Source organism: Psammomys obesus, unplaced genomic scaffold, assembly GCF_907164565.1.
Source record: "Psammomys obesus unplaced genomic scaffold, mPsaObe1.curated_primary_1811, whole genome shotgun sequence".
In the NCBI taxonomy this organism is placed as follows: Eukaryota; Metazoa; Chordata; class Mammalia; order Rodentia; family Muridae; genus Psammomys; species Psammomys obesus.
In genome coordinates this window covers 12858661-12879917 of record NW_026589732.1, presented here as the reverse complement: position 1 = coordinate 12879917, position 21257 = coordinate 12858661, and the positions used below count along the sequence as shown (strand labels likewise).

The window sequence follows — 21257 nt, the reverse complement described above, 5'->3', positions numbered from 1 at the left end:
TACTGCTGTTAGAATGACACACATGCTTTGTTACCATAGGTTGACAAGTGTATTACAAAGATAAGATCCATGATGGTTCTCGTGGTCCAGCTCCTCTCACTTTGCTCTAAGCTGCTGAAGAAGGTGAGATTGCTTTTCTGTATTCAACTTTATTAACTTAAATGAAAATGACCATGTGCACTATTCACTTTACAGCTTATTTTCAGAGCACAGCAGAAGCTAATTGCCTTAACTTTTCCTTTCAGGTGGAAAATAACAGATGGGTCTCATCGACAAATAAAGATATCATGGATGGTAAAACTTGAGCAGCCTGGAGATCATCTCTGGAATATCATGTTACAGCTGACATTTTAAAGAAGCAAACAATCCTTTGTACTTTCAGAAATTCATCAGTTTTTTTTAAGAAGAATGCTGAAATCTTTTTTTTTTTTTTTTTTTTCTCATCTTCAGATTAGAAAGCTTACCGACAGTCATATTGCTATGGCAGTTGCTAAGATTCTAATGGCAGTGCAATTTGAAAATAGACACTGTGCTCAGGGATTCAGTGCATACCAAATATCCCAACTGTCTTAATGATGGCTGAATCCCAAAGAAGCAATTGCAAATACACTCCCCTTTGGCACCCTTAACTGTTTTTTAAGCTGACTGTATCCAACACTAATTTCAGCAGAAAAATACACAGTGGCCTGGTTGAATGCAGTTTTTCTTAGACCTGTGGACTCTTCAATTCTTGTTGAAGCAGGTTATCCTTCCATATGCCTGGTCATAGAGCATCTCTGCTAGCTGCTGCTTCTAACAAGCATCTCACTCGTAAGGTTGTTAGGCTGCAACTGTCCCTTCCCTACTTCAGGAAGGAAAACAATAGGAGTTCTTGAAAGAACCCTGGAGCAACTGCAGAAGAGGAAATGGCTTTTTATTCCAGCTGTAGTGTGCATAGCTAACCTGGTAGTCCTGAATAGTGGATGGAATCCTATTTCTTACTGGGTTAAAAAACAAAGTTTTGAACTATCTTTCTCAGTATTGATGGAATGCAAGGTGCAGGAGACAGAACATTGGAACCAAGAGGCTGTTTTAAATTTCTAATACTTATGCACTGTATTTTATGTGGCATTGGAAAGCTTATTATAAAATAAATATTTTTAGCCTTTTTAACTTTATGGTTTAAAGCTTTTCTTCGTCTGGGGAAATGCCTGTGTGTGTAACCTATCTGCTGTATTGCAAAGCAAGTAAGAGGTTGCCCAAGCCATCCAGCTGATCCGCTGTACTGCAGAGCACAAGGGCTGAGTGAAGGAGCATGCACAACATAGAAATCTCATCTCTTTAGCTATCATCACAGACAACAACTTAACCAGTCTTTCAAACGACTAATCTTGCAGGTGGCTGATATGGGGAATGATTGAATGGGCAATAGGCAGTATTGTTACAAATTCGTATGAGTGAAAATTCTGTGATTTCTTTTTAAACTGAGAAGCACTGGATTCTCAGTGTAAATATTTTAGTAATAAAGTAAATCCCTTAATAAAACTGTTAAGAACTATCAGGTACAATAGCATTATTGGCAACAATAGCATTATCTTTGACAACAAAATAGTGTTTACTGAGTAGTATTAAACATCAGGAGATAGTGTACACTTCAATAAAAACTGTATATTCGATAACTGAATTCATACTGACTGGCTTAATTTTGATCCATTAACAAAATTTGAGGAGACACATACTGATCAGTGATAAAATTAAAAAGTGCCTGTGCAACCTGTACTACTTTATGTGTCTGTATTTTAAAGTACTTCTAGCATAGTGATAGTTTGTGAAACATTCTCTTAACTTGCAATAAAACTAGTGGAGAAAGACACAACCTGTGAAACAGGTATGAACTTTGAGCTTGAGAATCTGAGAATCCTTTCTGCTGCTCAAAGTGAGGATCTGCTGCTGTGAGCCTAATTTTCAGCCCAGCATGTTCCCTGTAGATAACAAGTCACAGATTTGTCAAGACTGATGGTATAATTAAGGGATTGTCATGCTGGCACTCGGATTATAAGAAGTTTGTCTTACGAACTAAACATATTTAGTCTTTTTTTTTTTTAACCTAAGAATATTTACAAAATACCTTTACACATCTGGAAATGGAACAAAGTTGCCAAGGGAGTTAAGGAAATAGGGTAACAAGACATCAACAGCATAAAAGGACAGAAGAACTTACAAAACAGGTTTTCATGTACGTAAAACTATTTTATTTAAGAGAAACTCAGTTTTGATCCCATCCTAGTTATAGGGAGCTCCTCTCAGTAAACTCTGCCTGGCTGCACTTCTATTGTCTCATTAAAAACAGGGCAATGGCAGTCATTACATGTTACAACCTTAACACGACTTCATGGTTTGAAGCCTTCATTTATAGTCTTCAGTGTCTGTGCCTAATCTAAAACCACAACTTCATTGCTATTTTTTTTCTAGCTTAGATAATGTAAAAATCTTGTTCTGCTCTAAGATACCTCAAATTAGCTGTCACTAAAAGTGTGCAAGATGGAGTCACTACCATGCATTTGTAGAGCCAGCTTAACACTGAAGCATGGTGGTTCTCCCATTTGCCCTTGTATGTTTCAAACCTTTTCTATGTAGAGTCGAAGGCAGACTCCACATTCCCGCCTCTTCCCAGCAACCCGGAGGGAAAGAAGCAATTCCTCTGGAAGTAAAGACCCAAATAAACTCTTTGATGTTGCTTTTGGTAATGGTATTTTACCACAGCAACTGAAAAGTAACTAATATACCTTGAAAGCACAAAGACCTGAGTTTGGGTTTCCAGGCTTATATAAAAACTGGGTACAGTGGTGTACCCTTCAAATACCAGCCTTGCAAGATAGGAAGCAGAGAAGACAGATCCATCCCTGGAAGTTCATGAGCCATCTGGCAAAGTTCCAAGCCATGAGAAACTGTCCTTGTCAAAAGGTACAAGAGCACTAAGGTGTGTTCTGCTGTACATATGCAAGCGAACACCCACAATTACACTTCCTAACACACAAAGCAAGTACCTACGCAAGGCAGAACTGAGAGGCTGAATACAAATGGGGACCAAGGCTTGTGATGTTAAGACAAAGGGGGGCAATAGGTTAGGTGAAGGACGAGGTTTTTCCTGTGCCTGGTTATGAGGAATGCTCATACATACTGGCTCTCTTCAGTGCAGCTGACAGTTTAGGCCAGGAAGGGTGAGGATCCTGTGCCATCTCTCCATCTCAAAGCTCATTATGTAGTTGTTGTGGCATTATTGCGTTTTACCACAACCTCTTCATACTGTTGCTGTGTTAGTAACCCTTCTGTTACGCTTTTACTTTCTTCAAATTTGGGTAATACTACTGCAATGTAGCCTTCAGTGGATGGCTGGGGAAGAAAACAGAACATTTAGTACTGTCATCTGATTTCTAAAAGGTATGTGAACAGGATTATGCCTTTCCTACCTCTTTTTTACCTTTTCTTGAAGAAGAGATGGCTGATGAAGAATATTTTCATTAACTTCCATCAATCGACCTCTAACACAGCTAGATATGGTATATTCTTCTCCATCGGAGCAGTAAATCTTACACAGAGGTGAAAGCTCTGTTAGAAACTGGGCCCCCTGTGTATAATGAGAAGAAAAAAGCAAATTAATTGTGTATTTCCATTTTCCTGATAGGTGGCCCTTACCATTAAAACAGAATCTAGTCTTGGAATTGGTTTTTTACAGAAAAGTGATTTAAGTATATAAAACCTCTCATGTACTTTAACACAATAACCTACTATGTGCTAGGTACCATCTTATAATAATGGGTAGTTTAGTTACAGGATAAAAATGTATTTTTTTTTCAATTGCAAATAAGAAACATATATATGGCCAGGTATAAAGATTTCAACCTATAGAAAAATTCACTGAAAGCAATATTATAAAACTCAATATGATACAAGGCAGCAATATCCTACAAAGTTAGTTTCATTAATATTCCTATCTTCTGCTGAGTGTGGTGGTGTACACTTTTAATCTCTGTGCCCAGAAGACATAGTCAGGTGAGTCTCAGTTTGAGGCTAGCTTGGTGTATACATCAAAGGCCAGACTAACCAGAGCTACACAGTAAAACCCTGTTTCAAAAAAAAAAAAACCAAAAAAAACAAAGCCTAAAAATCTCTAAAAGATCCCTATCTTTTATATTAGAAATTGATAGGTGAAGGAACTTCTTTAGAGGGTCAACCACTGAAACTTTCTGAAGAAGGAGTATTTTTCTAATTAAAAGACAAAACTAGTGAGATGGGGAGACAGCTCACAGGGTAAGATTGTTACCCTGCTCTTGAAGAGGACCACCCAGGTTTAGTTCCCGGTCCCACATGGTAGCTCCCAACTACCTGTAAATTCAGTTTCTAGGGGATTTGACAAGTTCTGCCTACCTCTCTGCAGGTTCCTGCACATGTCTTATACATATATATGTATATATGTATATATATGTGTATATATATATATATATAAATTGAAAACAAACATGTTTATTTAAATAAACCTACAAAACTCACCAAAATGCATGCCTGTTATTAGTACCACATTTTAATACACTTATGGACAGCAGGTATAGTCATTGTTTCAGATATTCTGGGAGATGGGTAAATCAAGGGTGGTCTGGTGAATTGAGTGAGAGGATGTTTCATGCTCTGCCGTCTTTTTTTCCTTTTCAGGTTTTTAAAGACAGGGTTTCTCTGTGTGGCCTTAAACTCAGAGATCCACCTGCCTCTGACTCCCAAGGGCATGCACCACCACTACTACTACCCAGCTATACCACACTCTTTAAAAAAAACTATTTTCCCGTCGTGAACACATTAAGTTGGAACAAGACTGTTGTTATTTTTGAAAGTTCTGTCGCCTGGTGTGCACACTATATAGCCCCAGATGGTCTCACACTTGCAATTGTGCTATCTCAGCTACCCAAGAGCTCGGGTTACAGGCAAAGGCCCATCTTCCATTTCAACCCTTTGGGGATAAGAAGAATGGGATTACAGAACCTATTGATAGATGCTATACTTCCTTTTTGGGGGTGGGGAGGACGTGTTTGTTTTGTTTTGTTTTTATTACTGAAAACTCAAACTGAACTGCCAGAAAAAGTCTTCTTATAGCTGACTGGATCCATCGTAGCATGAATATAGAAAATCTCAATAGAAAGGGAAAAAAAAAAATCACAGAATCACAGGAACATACCCGCTTAAATTTTCCAGATACTTTGTTCTGAAGTCTGCTACAGTTGGTACTGATCTGATAAGAAATACTTTTAATAGTTTTGCCACTTTGAAGAACAGGATGAGATCCTGCCAGTGTGATGACACATATTCTATAAGGAGGAAAAAAAAAAAAAGTCAAACCTATGTTGCCTGATGGCTGGAGATTTCTTTCTATTTCTATTGAGAAATAACTATCCAAACTGACTTTCATTTAGCCCAATTCTCATCTCCTTCTCTTGGCTACCATTGGAGCCTAAGTGCAGGATGGGGAGCATAAAAGAAGAGGAGAAAACAGGATTGGAACTCTGCCCCAGGAAGGGGAAGGGTAGCACTAGTCACCCCGGGGGCAGCAGAGAAGCATGGCAAGACTACACAGGAGATGACACAAGGGGCCATTCCACAGGTTCTGGCAGTTCAGCGGCTGGTGCAGGCTGGCTACGCGTAAATGACTGGCCACCACACCCCTGCAACACCATTTCAACTCAGTAGAAGACAAGCTCATGACTACTCACACCCAACCTACCACTACGTCAGGCCAACTACCTGAAGGAAAGTGCTGATAATTTAAAATCTCTGATTGGCTTACCGGTTGGAGTGCTGAAGTACGCAGTGGTCCTCACAGGGTTTTCCTCTAACATCTAGGGAATAAATGAGTTGCTAGTTGTTGAACGGATATTTCCTATTCCCATGTGATTACCTTCTTTGGTTCATGGAGATAGCTCACGGTGAAGCTGGGACTCATGCTGATCACTGCTCCAAGTCAATAAAGGCTCTCAAGTGTTTAAGTGGCCTAATCCTGACAGAACCGTTTATGCAGGTAAAGTCATTAACTCCTCCATCTTGTCACTTTTGGAATGAGTACACACAATATTTCTGTTCGAGAAACACTATGATAAGCACCACATTGCTTACATTACGTTGTTGTTTTGTGGGCTGTCTTTATGTTATGTGAACATTACATTTTGGGAGAATTCAGTCCTGAGGAGAACAAGGAGGTTTGCTATCCTAAATAACATGTGTGCGTCCACCAGAAAGGCTTAAGTAGAGAACAGAGGAGAATCCCCCAAAGGTGACGTTGATATTTTCTGGGCATACAAAACAGAATACCAGGGAAGCCGATTTCGAAACGGCAAGTGGACAGTATGCTAGATTTCTTAACATAGATACTGCTTTCTTAAAATCTCTTAATGTTCTCTCCATGCCTAAGGTTTCTTCGCGCCTCGTTGTAGGATTGATGCCTCCAGGCACACAAACACTTGGCAGTGTGTTTAAGCACAGGCAGACCAATGCGGAGTTCCTTAGTTTAGTTCCCGACCTTTCCTGTAAACCCACACATTGCGCTGCGCCTATTTCAGTTCTTCAACCAGTGCAAACCAGCATTCCCGGGACTTGGAAGCCCAGGGCAGAGAGCATGGGTTGCTTCTGTCGCGTCGCCAGAGTTCCCGCGGCAACCCGCCTGTGCAGCTGAGCAGAGCTCACCGTCATTCCGCACTTACCCGCTTTATACCAGCGAGTGAAGTATCGATCCACAAGGGAGGGCGCCGCGGGCTCGGTAGCCTTGACTACTTCTGGCGCCGCCTGCCCGGCTTCGGGGGACTGTAGTTCTTCCATCATGCGGGTCCAGGCCATAGGGACGGACTTCCGGCGCGTGGTAGCATTGTACGCACGCGCGCCGCTCCCTGGCCCCGCGGGTCCTCCCCGTCCCCGCGCCAGTCACCTGTGCACTGGGGCCAACGTCCAGCTGTGGGACAAATACACCTGGGAGCCAAAGGACTGACCGACAGGAGACGGCAAAGCCCCATGGCGTCTAACACTATCGGGTTAAGCTTCGGGAGCTATTGAAGAGGCTCGTTCGACCACACCTTCAAGGTGACGTCAGGCCAGCGCGCCGAGCTGTTGACGCCACGTCTGCGCCGCCTTGCTTGCGCTAGCTGGCTGGTTTCCTCCACCTGTGGTGCCAGTCTCTGTCTCCCGCGTGCAGTGACCGTTTCCTTCCAAACCTAGTGCGCTGTGGGGTCTCTGAGCCGCTGACTGAGGCGACGGCGCGGTCCCGTGAGGGCGTCGCAGGTGAGAGTTCGCCGGACCCAGTCCGCGCCGCCGCGTGCGGCCTGGTCCTATGTCCAGGACTATCCTGCTGCAGGGGAGACCCACGCGCCTTTGTGCGCGCCGGCAAGGCGGCGTGGGCCACCTCTCTCCTTGATGTTTTCTGCAAACTTGTCCCCTGCGGCCGTCCTGGGGCTCTGCGGGACCCAGGTGCCACGAATAAGGGTCTGGGCCCAGCTGCGGGATTTCTTGCAGCGAGTAGATAGAATCTCTGTCAGCGAATTGGTTAGCCCGCGGTGGAAGGTGATAGGTAATAGAGCTTCTGTCTGTGCTGCGAGTCTTTTCTCGCAAAGGAAACTTTTCTGTTGAGTAGTGTATCCCATGTTTCCCTAGCTGGTGTGCCTAAGCCGTGATTTCTGTGATAGCAGCGACTGTGTAGTCTTTTGTCTTCGGGGCCTAACATTTGACAAGTTTTGATGTAAGTCACCTAATGGATCTTAGGTATTGTGTAAAGGATTCGTTTGTGTATTGAGAGCCGCGATATACAACCAGTGACTACCTCGATGTGTAAGTGAGCGAAGAAGAGGCATAGACAAGTTTTAGCTTGTGGAAACAGAGAGACAACAGTAAGTCCCAAACTAGGTGAACTATTATTTGTTAAGAGAGTAGCAGGTTCTTTGTTTTTCAGGTTACATTGCATGTGTTTGTAAGGGTCAGCTTATCATGAGATAATGAGTTTAATGTTCAATTTGCACTTGTTCAGTTACAACTAGGTATGTAGGTTTATCTAATCTTTCTTTTAGTGAGTTACGTAGCCAGAAAGTGGCTAGAAGAACAAGGAGAGAGAATGGAGCAACGGTCAGAATATTAGGATATGGTCAAAGTTGTATGAAAGGATCTTTAGCATGTATGTGGATGGAGAAAAGTTGAATTCCTGGAGCCAAGGGAGTTGGAGTTGGAGGTGCCAGTAGAGTAATATTAGCAGATTGCGATCCTAGAAGCATTTTTTTTTCCTAACCTTTTCCTAACCTTGAAAGCATTGAGGAAATTACAGGGTTGTGTTCCTCCAGAAAGTTAAATGAGTGAGGATTATGGGTATGACAATTCAGAGAAGTCAGTTTTCATGCTGTAAGGTTTGGGGAATTAGGGAGATTAATGAGCTTACCTTGTACCATGTGCATGAAGTGGCCATGGAGGCCAGAATCTCCTGGAACTGGAGTTATAGATGGTTGTTGGCTGGTATGTAGGTGATGAGAATTGAACTCAGGTCCTCTGGGAGAACAGCCAATGCTCATTAACCTATGAGCCATCTTTGCAGACCCAAAATCAGTGATTTCTTTTCTTTTTTTTAAACTCAAATTGTTTTGCTTTGTTTATCAGTCAGAAAAGTAGGGGCCACACAATATTTCAGCAGGATTTATCATAAAGAATTAGTTAAACAGCCCTTGAAGGAAGAAAAAGTGAAAGGAACACTGAAGTATTAAAAGGCAAGCTAGAAGAAGCACCTCCTGTGGTAGGGAGCAACACCTAAGGCAGGTGTTGACATCATCAACACCCAACACCTGGTAGAAAGGCCCTGTACTACTAGGACTTAGACTTTAGATGCTCAGAAACTCGGGATGATGCTTGGGGCTGGATTTTTGTGTCTGAAGATCAGTCTGCCTGATTAATGCTCCTGCCCCTGGGGAGGCAGTGATGAGGCTAGCCCTGGCAGTACCAGAGAGTGGTACCCAGGGTCCTTGTAAAGATAAAGGCCCATTGCTGGGACTGTAGTCACATTATAGACAGATAGTGGAATAAATGAGTCCTCTTAATTTGCTATTACTTTCTTTCATTCGTATCCTGAATTTTATGGATGCCAGGCAGCACAGATTTTGATAAATAGACTCCAAATTTATGGAGTGAGATATGGGGCATCGTGATTGGATCATGGCACAGTAATAGCATATGCTATGCTGTGATTATCGTGACTATGTCTCCAGATTTAACCTGGTGTAGTGTATTCTTTAGTTTAGCACTTTGTAAAGCTAGAAATTTTAGGAAGTTGAGTGTTATCCTCCATATTCTGGTTTGTTCAGATAAATAGTACCCCCTATTATTTTAATAACCAGTTCTTTACCCTCTGAATTGTGCTTAATGTGAGTGTGCCCACTGTTAAGTTAGTTCTTTCTCTTTTAGGCGTTAATCTTTCATCAAGGGCAATTTGTTTTTTCCTTTGGAAATTGCTTTATCATGAGAAATCTGAAGTTGCTTCAGACACTGGAATTTAGGGATATTAAAGCACCAGGGAAACCTCAGTGTTTCTCTCTCCGAGCTCAACAGGGGACAGTGCTGATTGCCTCAGAATGTGGACTGATAGAAGCAGATCCTGTGAAAAGAGAAGTAAGTCACTGCTGAAGTCACTCCTGGATTGGCCCTGTACTTGTTTCCTTCAAACTTCCCTCTCCCTGTTAGTCCCCCTTTACATCCATATTCCTAAATAGCTATTCTCTTGCCTTATGTAGATGGCTTACTAGATATAATTTAAATAGTAGCCAACTTTCAACTCCACTTATTTGGTAAGCTAAGTTGACAAGGCTCTGACCATATATTTTATGTAGATACCTCACAGTTTACGTTGACTACTGTGAATTAGCACGAATCTTGTCCATGGAGCTTTTATAGTTTATTTATTTTATGGTGCTGTGATTTGAAACCTCCTACCCCAGACCTGTAGAGTCTTTTGAGCATGTATGGGCTTTTAACCCAAACTGGCTAAATTTCTAGACTTTAGTGTTAGTACTGACCATGGATATTTTTGAAATTTTTAAGTTGATTCTGATATGTTCCCTTGATTATTTGTTGCTACTCATGCTTTTTATTTAGGTGATTTATTGTCTTTGCCAACATTGTAGAATGCTTAGGAAACTGCAGTTAGTGTGCTGGGCATATAGCCCAGTGGTAGAAGCCTTGAATTTGATCTCCCCATTGAAAAAAAAATGTGACTAAAGGGCATAGTCATTAACTTCATACTTTCATTGGATATTTTTTAAAGCAGAGAATGTTTTGTTTTAAGATTTATTATTTATTATGTATATAATGTTGTGTTTGCATGTACACCTGCACGCCGGAAGAGGCCACCAGATTTTATTATAGATGGTTGTGAGCCACCATGTGGTTGCTGGGAATTAAACTCATGACCTCTGGAAGAGCAGCCAGTGCTCTTAACCTCTGAGCTATCTCTTTAGCCCCTTTATTGGATATTTTTAAACAGACCATACTTTGTTTTGTGTCTGTTTTGCAGAAGTGTTGCGTTAAGTATTCTTGTTGAAGACAATGTTGTTATAATATTTCTAAAATGAAAGTTTGGATTTTAATCTAGGGAAAATACTTGGAAAGCTTTTTATGTTATAAAAGAATCATTAAGGGCTTGAGAGATGTTCAGTGATTAAGAGCACTGGCTACTCTTAAAAAGGACCCCAGTTTGGTTCCCAGCACCCAAATGGCAGCTTACAACCATCAATATCTCCAGTTCCAGGGAATCCCACACTCTCAATTAGCCTCCGAAGGCACTAGGCACATATATTGTCCATTTAACTATATACAGGCAAAACACCCATACACATAAAATAAAAATAAATAAAGCTCATATATAAAATGAAGTATTAGAAACATTATATTTATGGAAATTAGAAGGCTCTTGAATGTAAACACTGATTTGCTTCATGTATGTTTGTGAAAGGTGAAGAATGAAATTCCTTTGGTGGCAGAAGGTTTTCTTCCAGAAGATGGAAGTGGCTGCATTGTGGGTATTCAGGACTTACTGGATCAGGAATCTGTGTGTGTGGCCACTGCCTCTGGGGATGTCATACTCTGCAATCTCAGCACACACCAGGTAGGTGTATAGATCAGTGTGGAATAAGTGTCAGGTATCCTCAGCGGAACCATTTGTTTTGTGTTGAGGTCTTCTAATTTATAGCCAAGGTGTTTTGACATTGGTGAATTAAATGGTTTTAGCTATATTTCAGCAGTTTAAAAAAGTTTAGTCTACTGCATTTATTAATCAGACATGAAAATTGGGACATTACATTTCAAATTAGAACTTAAAAATTAAATAAAAACTTACCATACTTATGTGCTATCTTCTATCTAAAGTAATCAGTTAAGGAACTCTGAGTGCTTTAATTGGGTTATGTTTTCTGTTATGAATTCTGATTAATACATAATTCATAATTAATACATAATACATGATTCATACAAATTCATGATTAATACATAATACATGAATTGTCTTAATACATACACTGTTGCCTGCTATAGTATATTACTACTAATTATATTGTATAGTAATTTACTGGAAGCATATTGTGAGACTTGAGGGGAGATAGGCTGCAGCCTGTTGCTTCTTTACTCTAGAATAAGACCCATTTTCTGGATTGCCTGCCTTCCTTCCTTCCATTTTTTTTTTCTTTGTCCCTTTTCCTCCTTTTTCTTTTTGACAGGGTCTTACTATATATTCCTGGCTGGCCTCAGACTCTCATAGATCTCCTTCCTCAGCCTGTTGACTGCCTTCTTTCTTATCTTTTTTCCTAATCTTTTTTTTTTTTTTTTTTTTTTTTTTTAATGTATGAGTACTTTCCTTGCATGTGTAAGCCTTCCTTGCAGAGACCAGAAGAGGTCATCAGATCCCTTGGAACAGGAGTTACAGATGATTTTGAACTGTTATATTGATGCTGGGAATTGAACCTGGGTCCTCTGGAAAAGCAGCCAGTAGTCTCACCCTCTGAGACATCTTTCCAGCCCCTTCTCTTTAAAACTTATTATAACATCCTCCTCCTTCTCATCATATCATCACCATTAATGTGTCTAATGTGAGTTTGTGAGAGTAGCAGTGCCACGGTAGGTATGGAGGGCAAGGTAAGCTTATGGGAGTCAGTTCTTTCCGTGTACCATGTGTACCATGCAGGTATTGGAGCTTGAACTCAGGTTGTCAGGCTCATGCAGCAAGCACTTTTGCCCACTGAGCTTCTATTCTTACTTCTTAGTTTTATAACTTATTGATCCTTTTAAAGTACTTCTTTCAAGCTGGGCATGGTGTCTCATGCCTACAGTCCCGGCACTTAGAAAACCAAGGCAGGTGGATTATCATAATATTTTAAGGGTAGCTTGGCTACAGGCCAGCCCTGACTCAAAAGAGCAGTAGCAATAACAAAAAGTGTTTGATTAGCCCATTAATTTGATCTCTTTGGCACTGGTTGTGTCACAGGAGTTACAGCATTACTAGTAGTGGGATAATGCTTATATTATGCCATGGCCTTTTATTGTGTTTAGTGCAAATTTTTATTTACTCCTCACCATGGTATTGTTAAGTAGCTTGTTTCTCATGTTTAAAAGAAGTGCTTGAGGGCTGGAGAGATGGCTCAGCAGTTAAGAGCACTGTCTGCTCTTCCAGATGTCCATAATTCAATTCCCAGAAACAACATGGTGGCTCACAACCATCTATACAGGGATCTTTTGGCAGGCAGATATACATGCAGATAGAGCACTAGGCTACATAAAATAAATAAAGAAATAAATCTTAAAGAAAATAAGAGGCAGAAGAAGCAGTAGCAGCAGTACTTGAGGCTGATGATCTTAATGTAGAATCAGAGTTACCAGGTAGAGTTTGAGCCATAATATTTAATGCATTTCTTTGAATGCATTAAATTAAATAAATAAAGTTTACTCTTCATTTATGGTGTGAATTCATGGTCAAAGTTTATCATGCATAAGTTAACTGGTATTTCTTACACTTAAAAGTTGTAATTTTCCTTCCAAGTTGTTTCCTGATTCCTGAGCCAGCCCCAGTCCATTTTATCTTCTTTGAGGTCCCTCTCCTTTGTGGCTTCTCACTGTCACAAGACAGAATCCATGTTCTCTACTCCCTGATAAGACTAGTTGCTGTTCCCTGAATTCTCTTTCCTCTTTGTCCTTCATGCCTGTGTTTGTGTGTTCTTGAGGCTGTCGTTGCAATTGAATTTTAACCTCCTCTTAAGCCTTAAGCCTTGAAATTTCCACACTGGTCCCCTGATGGTTCTCATTCTCCTGGTTCTACTGCTGTGCTTTGAGACCTGAACTCCCCTAGGCACCTTAAGCCTTTGCTTGCTCTTAGATTCACTTTATTTCCCAGGGACCTTTATAGTAACTAAGCATTTCATAGAGTCATTGTTTTATGTCCTTCTACCCACATGCTTAAGTTTGTGTCTAGTATCTCAATAACTGTCCTGAAGGCATCTCTAGTGGATCTGTGCACTTTTGTGTGTTTACATTTTGTTTGTTTTGGTTGAGTCCATAGTAAATCTTCATTAAGACAACAGTGTTCTAAACATCCATTTTCGGTTTTCTGTGATGCAGCTGGAATGTGTTGGGAGTGTGGCCAGTGGTATCTCTGTTATGAGCTGGAGTCCTGATCAGGAACTGGTGCTTCTTGCCACAGGTAAGCTTTTCACCAGTGCCTAACTGACTTTGTAAAACTTATAAAATGTCATGAAGACTTTTCAAGTTTCAGATGTCTTGGAACAATGATAGCAGATTATAATGTCAAGGTAATAGATTTCTAAGTCGTGCCTCTCTCCTTTAGCATACTGAGTTTGTGTAGCTTTGTGGTTTTTGGGAGCGAGGAACAGGGTTGGAGAGCTGAGGAGTCTGTTGAGTTCAGCAATCAGTGTCAGTAGTGCTTGCTTTACTCTAAAAGCAGGAGTTGCTGTGAACAGCTTTGATTTTCCTTTGGGCGTGTGTGTGTGTGTGTTACAGTTGGGTTTAAACCTCTTTTAAGCCCTTAAGGCCCACAGATTTTCCTCCTGATTACTCTCTTTCATGGACCTATTTCTATCCATTGAGACACCTTCACAGAACCATCCTAGACTCTGCATGAGTCTGTTGACTTTGCTTGCATTTAGAATCATTTTACTAATTAGGGATCTCTATAGTAACTCCAAGGCAGTGGGTTTGGAGGTGGCGCTCACAGGACAACTTGCAGTTCATCATGCAGATTCAGGCCTGGAGGCAAGTTGAGCCATCTTGCCTATCTAGTAAACTGATTCTTAACAGTGTTTTTGTTTGTTTGTTTGTTTTTGTATGCCTGGTTTTCTTTTCCCTTGAGATTCCTTATTCCATATGAGTTCAGTTTGTGTCTGTGGAAGTATCTTGGGAAAAAACAGCAGTTTTTAGCTAAGAATAAGCATCTGATGACTGGCTGACCCAGAGCTTATGTGTATGCATTCTGTCTACCTGTTCCAGTTATAACTCCTTGTTCAAACTCAGTAGCTTCTGGTGCCCTAGACACTTGGAATGACTGAGTTGTTACATGAACAAAAACCATTTTTGATTTGTTCCCCTAAGTGCAACAGACCCTGATTATGATGACAAGGGACTTTGAAGTAATCACAGAGCAGCAGATCCACCAGGATGACTTTGGTGAAGGTAAGTATTGTTTTGAAACATTCTACAGGTTTGCTCATTTCCTTATTCAGAATACTTGTCATAAGCCAAAGAACTTCAGTCCATTCTAGTTCTTAACAGGCATATTGCTAATCTCTCTTCACATCTCAGAGGTGGCTTTCTCGGTATTCTGGGGAATAGAAACCTGTACTTAAAGTCTCCTGGGTGTCATGCCCAGGAAAGATTGATACTGGAATATAGAAAAAGAATTATTCAAGCTATGATAGGGAGAGCATATTTGGAGTACAGTTTAGTGGGCCACAAGAAAGCGGTGGGGGCAGGTAGATGGCAGTGTTTTCTTCTTACCACCTAGATCAGCATCTTCATTTTTCCTCTGGCTGTCAGATGGCCTTCTTGCGGAGATCTGGCCATTGAGACAGTGTATTCATGGGACAGAGAATGGAGATGCATGTTGACCATAGGAGCTCTGGCTACTGGAAGTCACTGAGCACCTTACTCAATTGAAGAGGGACTGTGAGGGGCTGTATATGAACTGTTGCTAGGCTCCAACTTCATTTCTTCTTTTCACTTTGCCAGCTCGGGGATAGCATTTGGATGCTGCTGCTTTCGGTGTCTTCAGATAATACTTTCAGAGCCGGGGGTGGTGATGCACGCCTTTAATTCCAGCTCTTGAGAGGCAGAGGCAGGTGGATCTATTGAGTTTGAGGCCAGCCTACTCTACAGAGTGAGTTTCAGGACACCCAGGGCTACATAGAGAGACCATGTCTCAAAAACAAAACAAAACAAAACAAAACCAAAAACCAAACCAAAATAAAAAATACTAGAACTGCATTCTGATTACATATTCTGAAACAAACCAAGGGGTGGCTGCTAGGAACACAGTTATGTTGTTGGTTTTTTCTGTAAGGAGTATGTCACAGAGTCAGTAATGACTTGATTAGGGCAGCCATAAGGGAACAGAAGGGTTCACGGGACAGTGAAGACCAGGATAGTGAAGACTTCTAGAAGCTGACTAGAGCTGAGTTTCAGCTGACGTGAGACTGTAATTGATAGACAGGTAGGGGATAGACCAAGCCAGTTGTTCCATAGAGACATCCTGGGCATAATTCAGCGTGCTAGGTGCCAGGGCAGGAGTGCAAGATTTTATGATGAGGTTTATATGGGTGGTCAATTAGTTTGTTTCTAGTAAGGGTGCTCTAGTGGTGTGTGTGTGTATGTGTGTGTATAGAAAAGATTACAGACAGGTTGATGAAGTTGTAGGTTTCTGTAGGTGTGTGTGGGCCTTGAAAAGAAAATGAATTTAGAAAGAGTCTGGTACTCATTAAGCATATGAGTACATTTTATTTTACAATTATCTGAGAAACTTGGAATATACATTTGTGGTTTCCCTCTTACTCACGTTTAACATGAAAATACCAGCTTAAAATCTGAAATATAAATAGGCTTTGGCTGTGTGCTAGAAGAAGAGAAGAGTTTACCATGACTCCACCCAGAAGTTGGGATGATGAGAATAAGGATACCAGTAACAGAGAAGGGAGATGGGGATCTGTTTGTATGTAGGTGATAAATGGTGAATTCTTCCATGCATGTATTTCATGGCTTTCAGGGTTTGCCATGTGAAGCACATACATGCAGGGCATGATGCACTGACTGGGAGTCAGTTGTGTATAGAGAATCTCTCCAATCTTGGAGCAAGTGACCACATTCGGGGAGCAGATACAGATAGGACTGTAAGAGTCTAGGGTCCAGGTGGGATTCTGGAGCTTCCAGAGTTAAGGACACTTACAGAGTAATCAGCACAGCCAAGTTTAAATGAGAAAAGTGATCTGAGCTTGGCTTTTTCCCAGAAGTTTTTTGTTTGTTTGTTTTTTAAGCCAGGGTAGTAGATTAAAGGAAAGAGGATGAGTTTGTGCCTTACATGTTTTTTGTGAATACAGACCTAGGCTACAGTGTGCAGATCCCTGCTGTGAGCTCATCACTCACTGTCTGAGCCTGCTGGGAGAGCTTTCTTGTTTCACGCTGGTCCTCTACCTCATGAGAAGCTCAAAGGTGTGTATGGCAGTAGTCACTGCTCTTTATGTGCTGTGGCAGGCTATCCTTTGAGCTCCTATTTCACATGGACATGCCCATGCAAACAAACTGGAAATGGCTGTGCTGAGCCATATTATTGAATCATGATAGGTGGTCTGCTGCAGAATTAGTGGCAGGAGGGAAGTCTTGGTCCTGGCTCTGTCTGAGGGTGTCAGGAACATCTTTCTGTTGCCTCTTGTGGATGAATGTCACATCTTGCCTCTGGGAGCAAAAAGTCTGTGCTGGTTTTGGATCTCTGCCTCTGTATTTTGTGTAAGAGAAGTAGCATAGCTTAGGGAAGGCAGCCTAGAGCACAGGAAGCCTGTGTTCTGATTTTGGGCATTGTCACGTGAGTCTCAGCTGAGTCTACATGAGGACTTGATGACATAGAACCCCTTTCCCCACCAAAAGAAACCTTAATTAAAGCTAAAAATGAGGATTTCCTTCCTAGCTATTGTCTTGACTTAATTTGTTATTTGTGGACAGATTTAATGAATTCTTCATAGTGTGTTCTGAGTAATCATTTGTCAGATTTCTGACTTGTGTCATTCTTTTCAAGCTGAGAGCATTTCACCTGCCAGAATAATTTCTGCACATCATCTGGAAGCTCAGTTTTTAACATAGTGACTGATGCTCAGCTTACTGAGTTGTCAGTGAGTATCTTCATGAAGACTGAATGAAACTGCTTTGCTTTCATCTGCTTATTGCTTGTCTTCTTGTTCTGAAAAACTGTAGGCAAGTTTGTCACTGTTGGATGGGGCAGTAAGGAGACGCAGTTCCGCGGCTCAGAAGGCAGGCCAGCAGCCTTTCCGGTGCAAACGGTAAGGTAGATTTGATAGGTCTTCAGTTCTTTTGCACTACATGGCTTGTTAGAGGCCAGTTAATATCTCTTTTATTGTAATAAAGTGGTAGCTGATAATGCCCTCAGGAAATGAGTCACCTAGAGAGATAGCTTTCTTTTTTTTTTTTTTTTTTTTTTTGATGGACTGTCTCTAATCCTACTTACTGTCCAGTAGTCTACTATAGTTTTTTCTCATTATTTTAGTTTTTACTAAAGGCCTTGTCTTAAGCTGAAAGATTATAGCTTTCAGGAAACAGATATAAAAAACCCATTGCTTACTCAGAAGCAGTACTCATGGTCTCAGTGAGGTTGTTTCATGTTCTTGCTTTCTTGAATGAATTCTCTTACTAATTAAAACATGTTTATTAAGGATTTACATATGCTGCAGTCTGTGTGAGGCATAGTCTGCATGATAGAAACCAAACCCCTACTTGCAGTAAATGACATATGCAGTCTGTGGGAGAGCGCAGACATTAAGTCGGATATAATTGTGTTGGATAGTTTTATTTCAGTTTGACACAAGCTAAAGATGTCTGAGAGGAGGACACCTCAATTGAGAAAATGCCTCAGTAAGATTGGGCTGTAGGCAGGCATGTAGGGTATTTTTTAAATTATTGGTTGACAGGAGAGGGCCCAGCACATTGTGGGTGGTGCCATCCCTGGACTTGTGCTGGGTTCTGGCAGGCTGAGCAAGCCAGTAAGCAGTACTCCTTCGTAGCCTGTGCATCAGCTCCTGCTTTCAAGTACTGGCTATGTTTGAGGACTTCTGACTTCCTTCAATGATAAAAAGTGATCTGCAAGTACAAGGCAAATAAACCCTTTCCTCCCCATGTTGCTTTGGTCATGATATTTCATCATAGCCCTAACTAAGACAGTAATATGTAACATTCAGGGAGTGAAAATTATTGTGTGGGAAAATAGAACAGAATAAGGAGCGCCAGATAACAGCAGGTGGGGAAGCTGGGGATAGCCATGCAGAGAAGATGCTGTTTGATTATGGATCTGTGCAACCAGCGTTGGGCCTTGGAATGAGGGAATCTGTGAAGAGCCCAGGAAATAGCTAAATTCAGAAGGCAGAGGTGGAAGGAAGAGTGTTCTAGCCAGAGGGAACCACTAGTGCTAAAGACCCTAAGGTCATTGTTTTTTCTTGATGACTTTGAGGAAGGACAGAATGATAGGAGAAGAGTCAGAGAAGTGGTGAGGGTAGGCATTCTTGTAGCCCAGTGGTGCCACCTTTGCTTTTACTCCATTTGACGTAAAGAACTTTTAGGGGTTTCCATAGCAACAGACTCTGGTTTATGTTCATTGTTGTGCTGTGGTCCTTGAATTCTGTGGACTGAGGGGAACGGGAACGGCTGTGGGAATCTCTTATGAGCACTGTGGATCCGAGAGAGTAGGGGGTACAAAGTGTATGGTATGTAGTGTCTTGACACTGGAAGCCTTTTGAAGGAACAGCTGTAAGACAGAGCTCAGATGTGGGTGTAAAGAAGGACTAAAGATTGTATCAAGATTTTGGTTGAGTAACAGCAAGTATAATCTTAGGTAGTTTTTAGAAGCTATTCCTCTAGGATAGGTGAATATCCTGTTTGTTCTTTGTATTTTTCTGTCCTTGATAATTTTTTAAAGCTTTTAATTTTTAATATATTGTCTGTATGTGTGAGTGTAGGCATGTTCATGCAAGTTCAGGAGCCTACAGAAACCGGAGGTGTTGGGTCCTTTGGAAATGAAGTTATAGATGGTTTTGAGCCATTCAGCAGGGGTGCTGGGTATCAAACTTAGGTCTCTTAGAAGAGTAGCGCATGCTCTTAACCCCTGAGCCATCTCTTGAGCCCCATCTTTGATTATTCACAGGTTCATTCCTTATTTTATTATTCAAACATTTCTTTATTCAACCTTTGTTGTATGACAAAACTTTTTGTAGGAAGACACAGCACATGTTGGGAGGGGTTACTTAGAGTAGCTGAAATGACTCAGAGACGGCTGCCTTACCAAGGCCCACCCCAGCATGCATGACGGACAGCTTACAAAGGCTGGGAAACGAGCATACTGGATAGCCCATAGGCAGCTCAACAGGTTGGAGAGTGTCTAATCCAAGTGATTCGGCTCTAATTCTCTTCCAGGAAGCCCAGCTGCTTTCTACTTTTCCCAGGCAGCTGGTCTGGTCTGAGTCTTCTTTGTAGCTTAAGCTTGTCTGAGAGAGTCCTCTGCTTTTATTGCTTACTCCGTGAGGTTGGGGCTTAGTGAATCTGGTCATTTTCGGGGACTTCCTGAAGCTAGATTGAGTTTTTACCTTCTTGCTGAGGGAGCTTTTCTGTAGGAAGTAATGTTTCATCTGGGAGGAAACTGTTACACAACAATCTTTCACTAGAGGAGGTATGTGTTTTATACCAAACAACAGTGTCTTAATAAGATATGATATAGTCTAGCCAGATCCAAAAATGTGGCAGAGCAGAGCTAGCAGCATTTTCAAATGAGCAACCACAGAAATGTGAAGTCTACCTGGTGCTCACCTGTCTCCCACCCGTAGGCTTGGCTGCTTCATGGCTTTGGATTGAGAAGCAAGTGGCACTGAAGCCCACACTACACCGGGCAAAACTGCTTTGTTTGTGCTGCTGGCTCTTCTCTACCCGCTTTCCTCCCAGTTTCTTCACTCTGTGTCCTGTTATGAAATAAGACTATGTTTATGTTGAGACAGACGCTTATTTCCTTGCCACAGTATCCTAACCGGTTCCTTAGCTTATTGTAGGTAATACCTGTATTTGTAGCTCAAATAAACATAGCCCAAAGAAGGAAGGCTATGTTTAGTTTGTTTTTAAGTTATTATTGATTATAGGACTAAGAGCATTTCTAGAAGGGTACCTGGAGAATCTCTGAACCTGGTTTTCTAGATAGCTTTAGCATCATATAAAAGATGAGTATTTAGTGGGCCAAGGCTTGTTTGACTGGGGAGCATTGGTTCCCCAATAATAATGGTGTTTCTGTCTTTAGCATGAGTCTGCCTTGCCCTGGGATGACCACAGACCACAAATTACCTGGCGTGGGGATGGGCAGTTTTTTGCTGTGAGTGTTGTTTGCCCAGAAACAGGTATGGAAATAAATTGCACTTAAAATTTCACCTAAACTAAAATTTAGAAACTTTTTCTTCCTTTTGTTTTGAGTAAAGTATTAATTACGCAGGGGGGGGAAGGATGTGCTGCTTTACATCTTAATGGCTTAGCAATTTGAAGATGACTCTGAGGCTGGCCCAGCCTCACCTATCAAATACAGATTTGAACGTGTTGGAAAGTTGTGCATGAGAAGTGTGCGTATGTTTACTCCACCTCCCTTGCAGGGTCTCGGAAGATTCGAGTGTGGAACCGAGAGTTTGCTTTGCAGTCAACCAGTGAACCTGTGCCAGGACTGGGGCCCTCCCTGGCTTGGAAGTGAGTGTGAGAATGAGCCTAGGCCTCTATCTGCTTTCCCTTTCAACTTTTCCTTCTGGATTTAGCTATCTGTTGGGTTCTTCACAGATTCTCTTGTTCCAAGGCCTGGCACTAGTTGCCTCTCTGGTTTTTTTAAAGGTTATAATTGTAGATTGGGCTCTCATGGGAAACCAAAGGAATATGTTTATTGGAAGGGAGTCCTAGTGTTCAAGGCTCTGGCGCAAAGGGATTTTTGC

At 41.5% G+C, this 21257-nt stretch overlaps 3 protein-coding genes across 5 annotated transcripts in view; 2 read left to right on the top strand and 1 right to left on the bottom strand.

The window, feature by feature from the left end:
• Positions 1–1152, top strand: part of Ctnnal1 (catenin alpha like 1) — a 52989-nt gene extending 51837 nt beyond the window's left edge. For all 3 annotated transcript variants that reach the window (XM_055605375.1, XM_055605376.1, XM_055605374.1), the window contains 2 exons: positions 40–123; positions 246–1152. In XM_055605375.1, coding sequence (XP_055461350.1) covers positions 40–123; positions 246–305 — 144 coding nt within the window. In that variant the 3' untranslated portion in view covers positions 306–1152. The remainder of the gene's footprint in view (positions 1–39; positions 124–245) is intronic.
• Positions 1153–2208: 1056 nt separating this feature from the next.
• On the bottom strand, positions 2209–7079 carry Abitram (actin binding transcription modulator). The gene is made up of 5 exons (XM_055605377.1): positions 6723–7079; positions 5813–5864; positions 5207–5336; positions 3461–3607; positions 2209–3372 (listed from the first exon to the last, which is right to left on the bottom strand). The coding sequence occupies exons 1-5, from the start codon at positions 6853–6855 to the stop codon at positions 3238–3240; spliced, it is 597 nt and encodes a 198-aa protein (XP_055461352.1). The 5' UTR covers positions 6856–7079; the 3' UTR covers positions 2209–3237.
• A 19-nt stretch (positions 7080–7098) lies between these two features.
• Elp1 (elongator acetyltransferase complex subunit 1) overlaps positions 7099–21257 on the top strand; it is a 60717-nt gene continuing 46558 nt past the window's right edge. Inside the window, exons 1-8 of the mRNA XM_055605373.1 lie at positions 7099–7293; positions 9448–9651; positions 10991–11143; positions 13642–13723; positions 14629–14709; positions 17494–17579; positions 20588–20684; positions 20931–21021. Of these exons, the coding sequence (XP_055461348.1) occupies positions 9502–9651; positions 10991–11143; positions 13642–13723; positions 14629–14709; positions 17494–17579; positions 20588–20684; positions 20931–21021 (740 nt within the window). The 5' untranslated portion in view covers positions 7099–7293; positions 9448–9501. The remainder of the gene's footprint in view (positions 7294–9447; positions 9652–10990; positions 11144–13641; positions 13724–14628; positions 14710–17493; positions 17580–20587; positions 20685–20930; positions 21022–21257) is intronic.

What these genes read in the sequence shown, in the direction of transcription:
- Abitram (XM_055605377.1), bottom strand. Translation starts at nt 6,855, where the DNA reads ATGGCCTGGACCCGCATGATGGAAGAACTACAGTCCCCCGAAGCCGGG. An exon ending in CACTCGCTGGTATAAAGCGG is followed by an intron (nt 5,865 to 6,722) that starts GTAAGTGCGGAA and finishes TTTATTCCCTAG; the next exon opens with ATGTTAGAGGAAAACCCTGT. An exon ending in TATCTGGAAAATTTAAGCGG is followed by an intron (nt 3,608 to 5,206) that starts GTATGTTCCTGT and finishes CATTATACACAG; the next exon opens with GGGGCCCAGTTTCTAACAGA.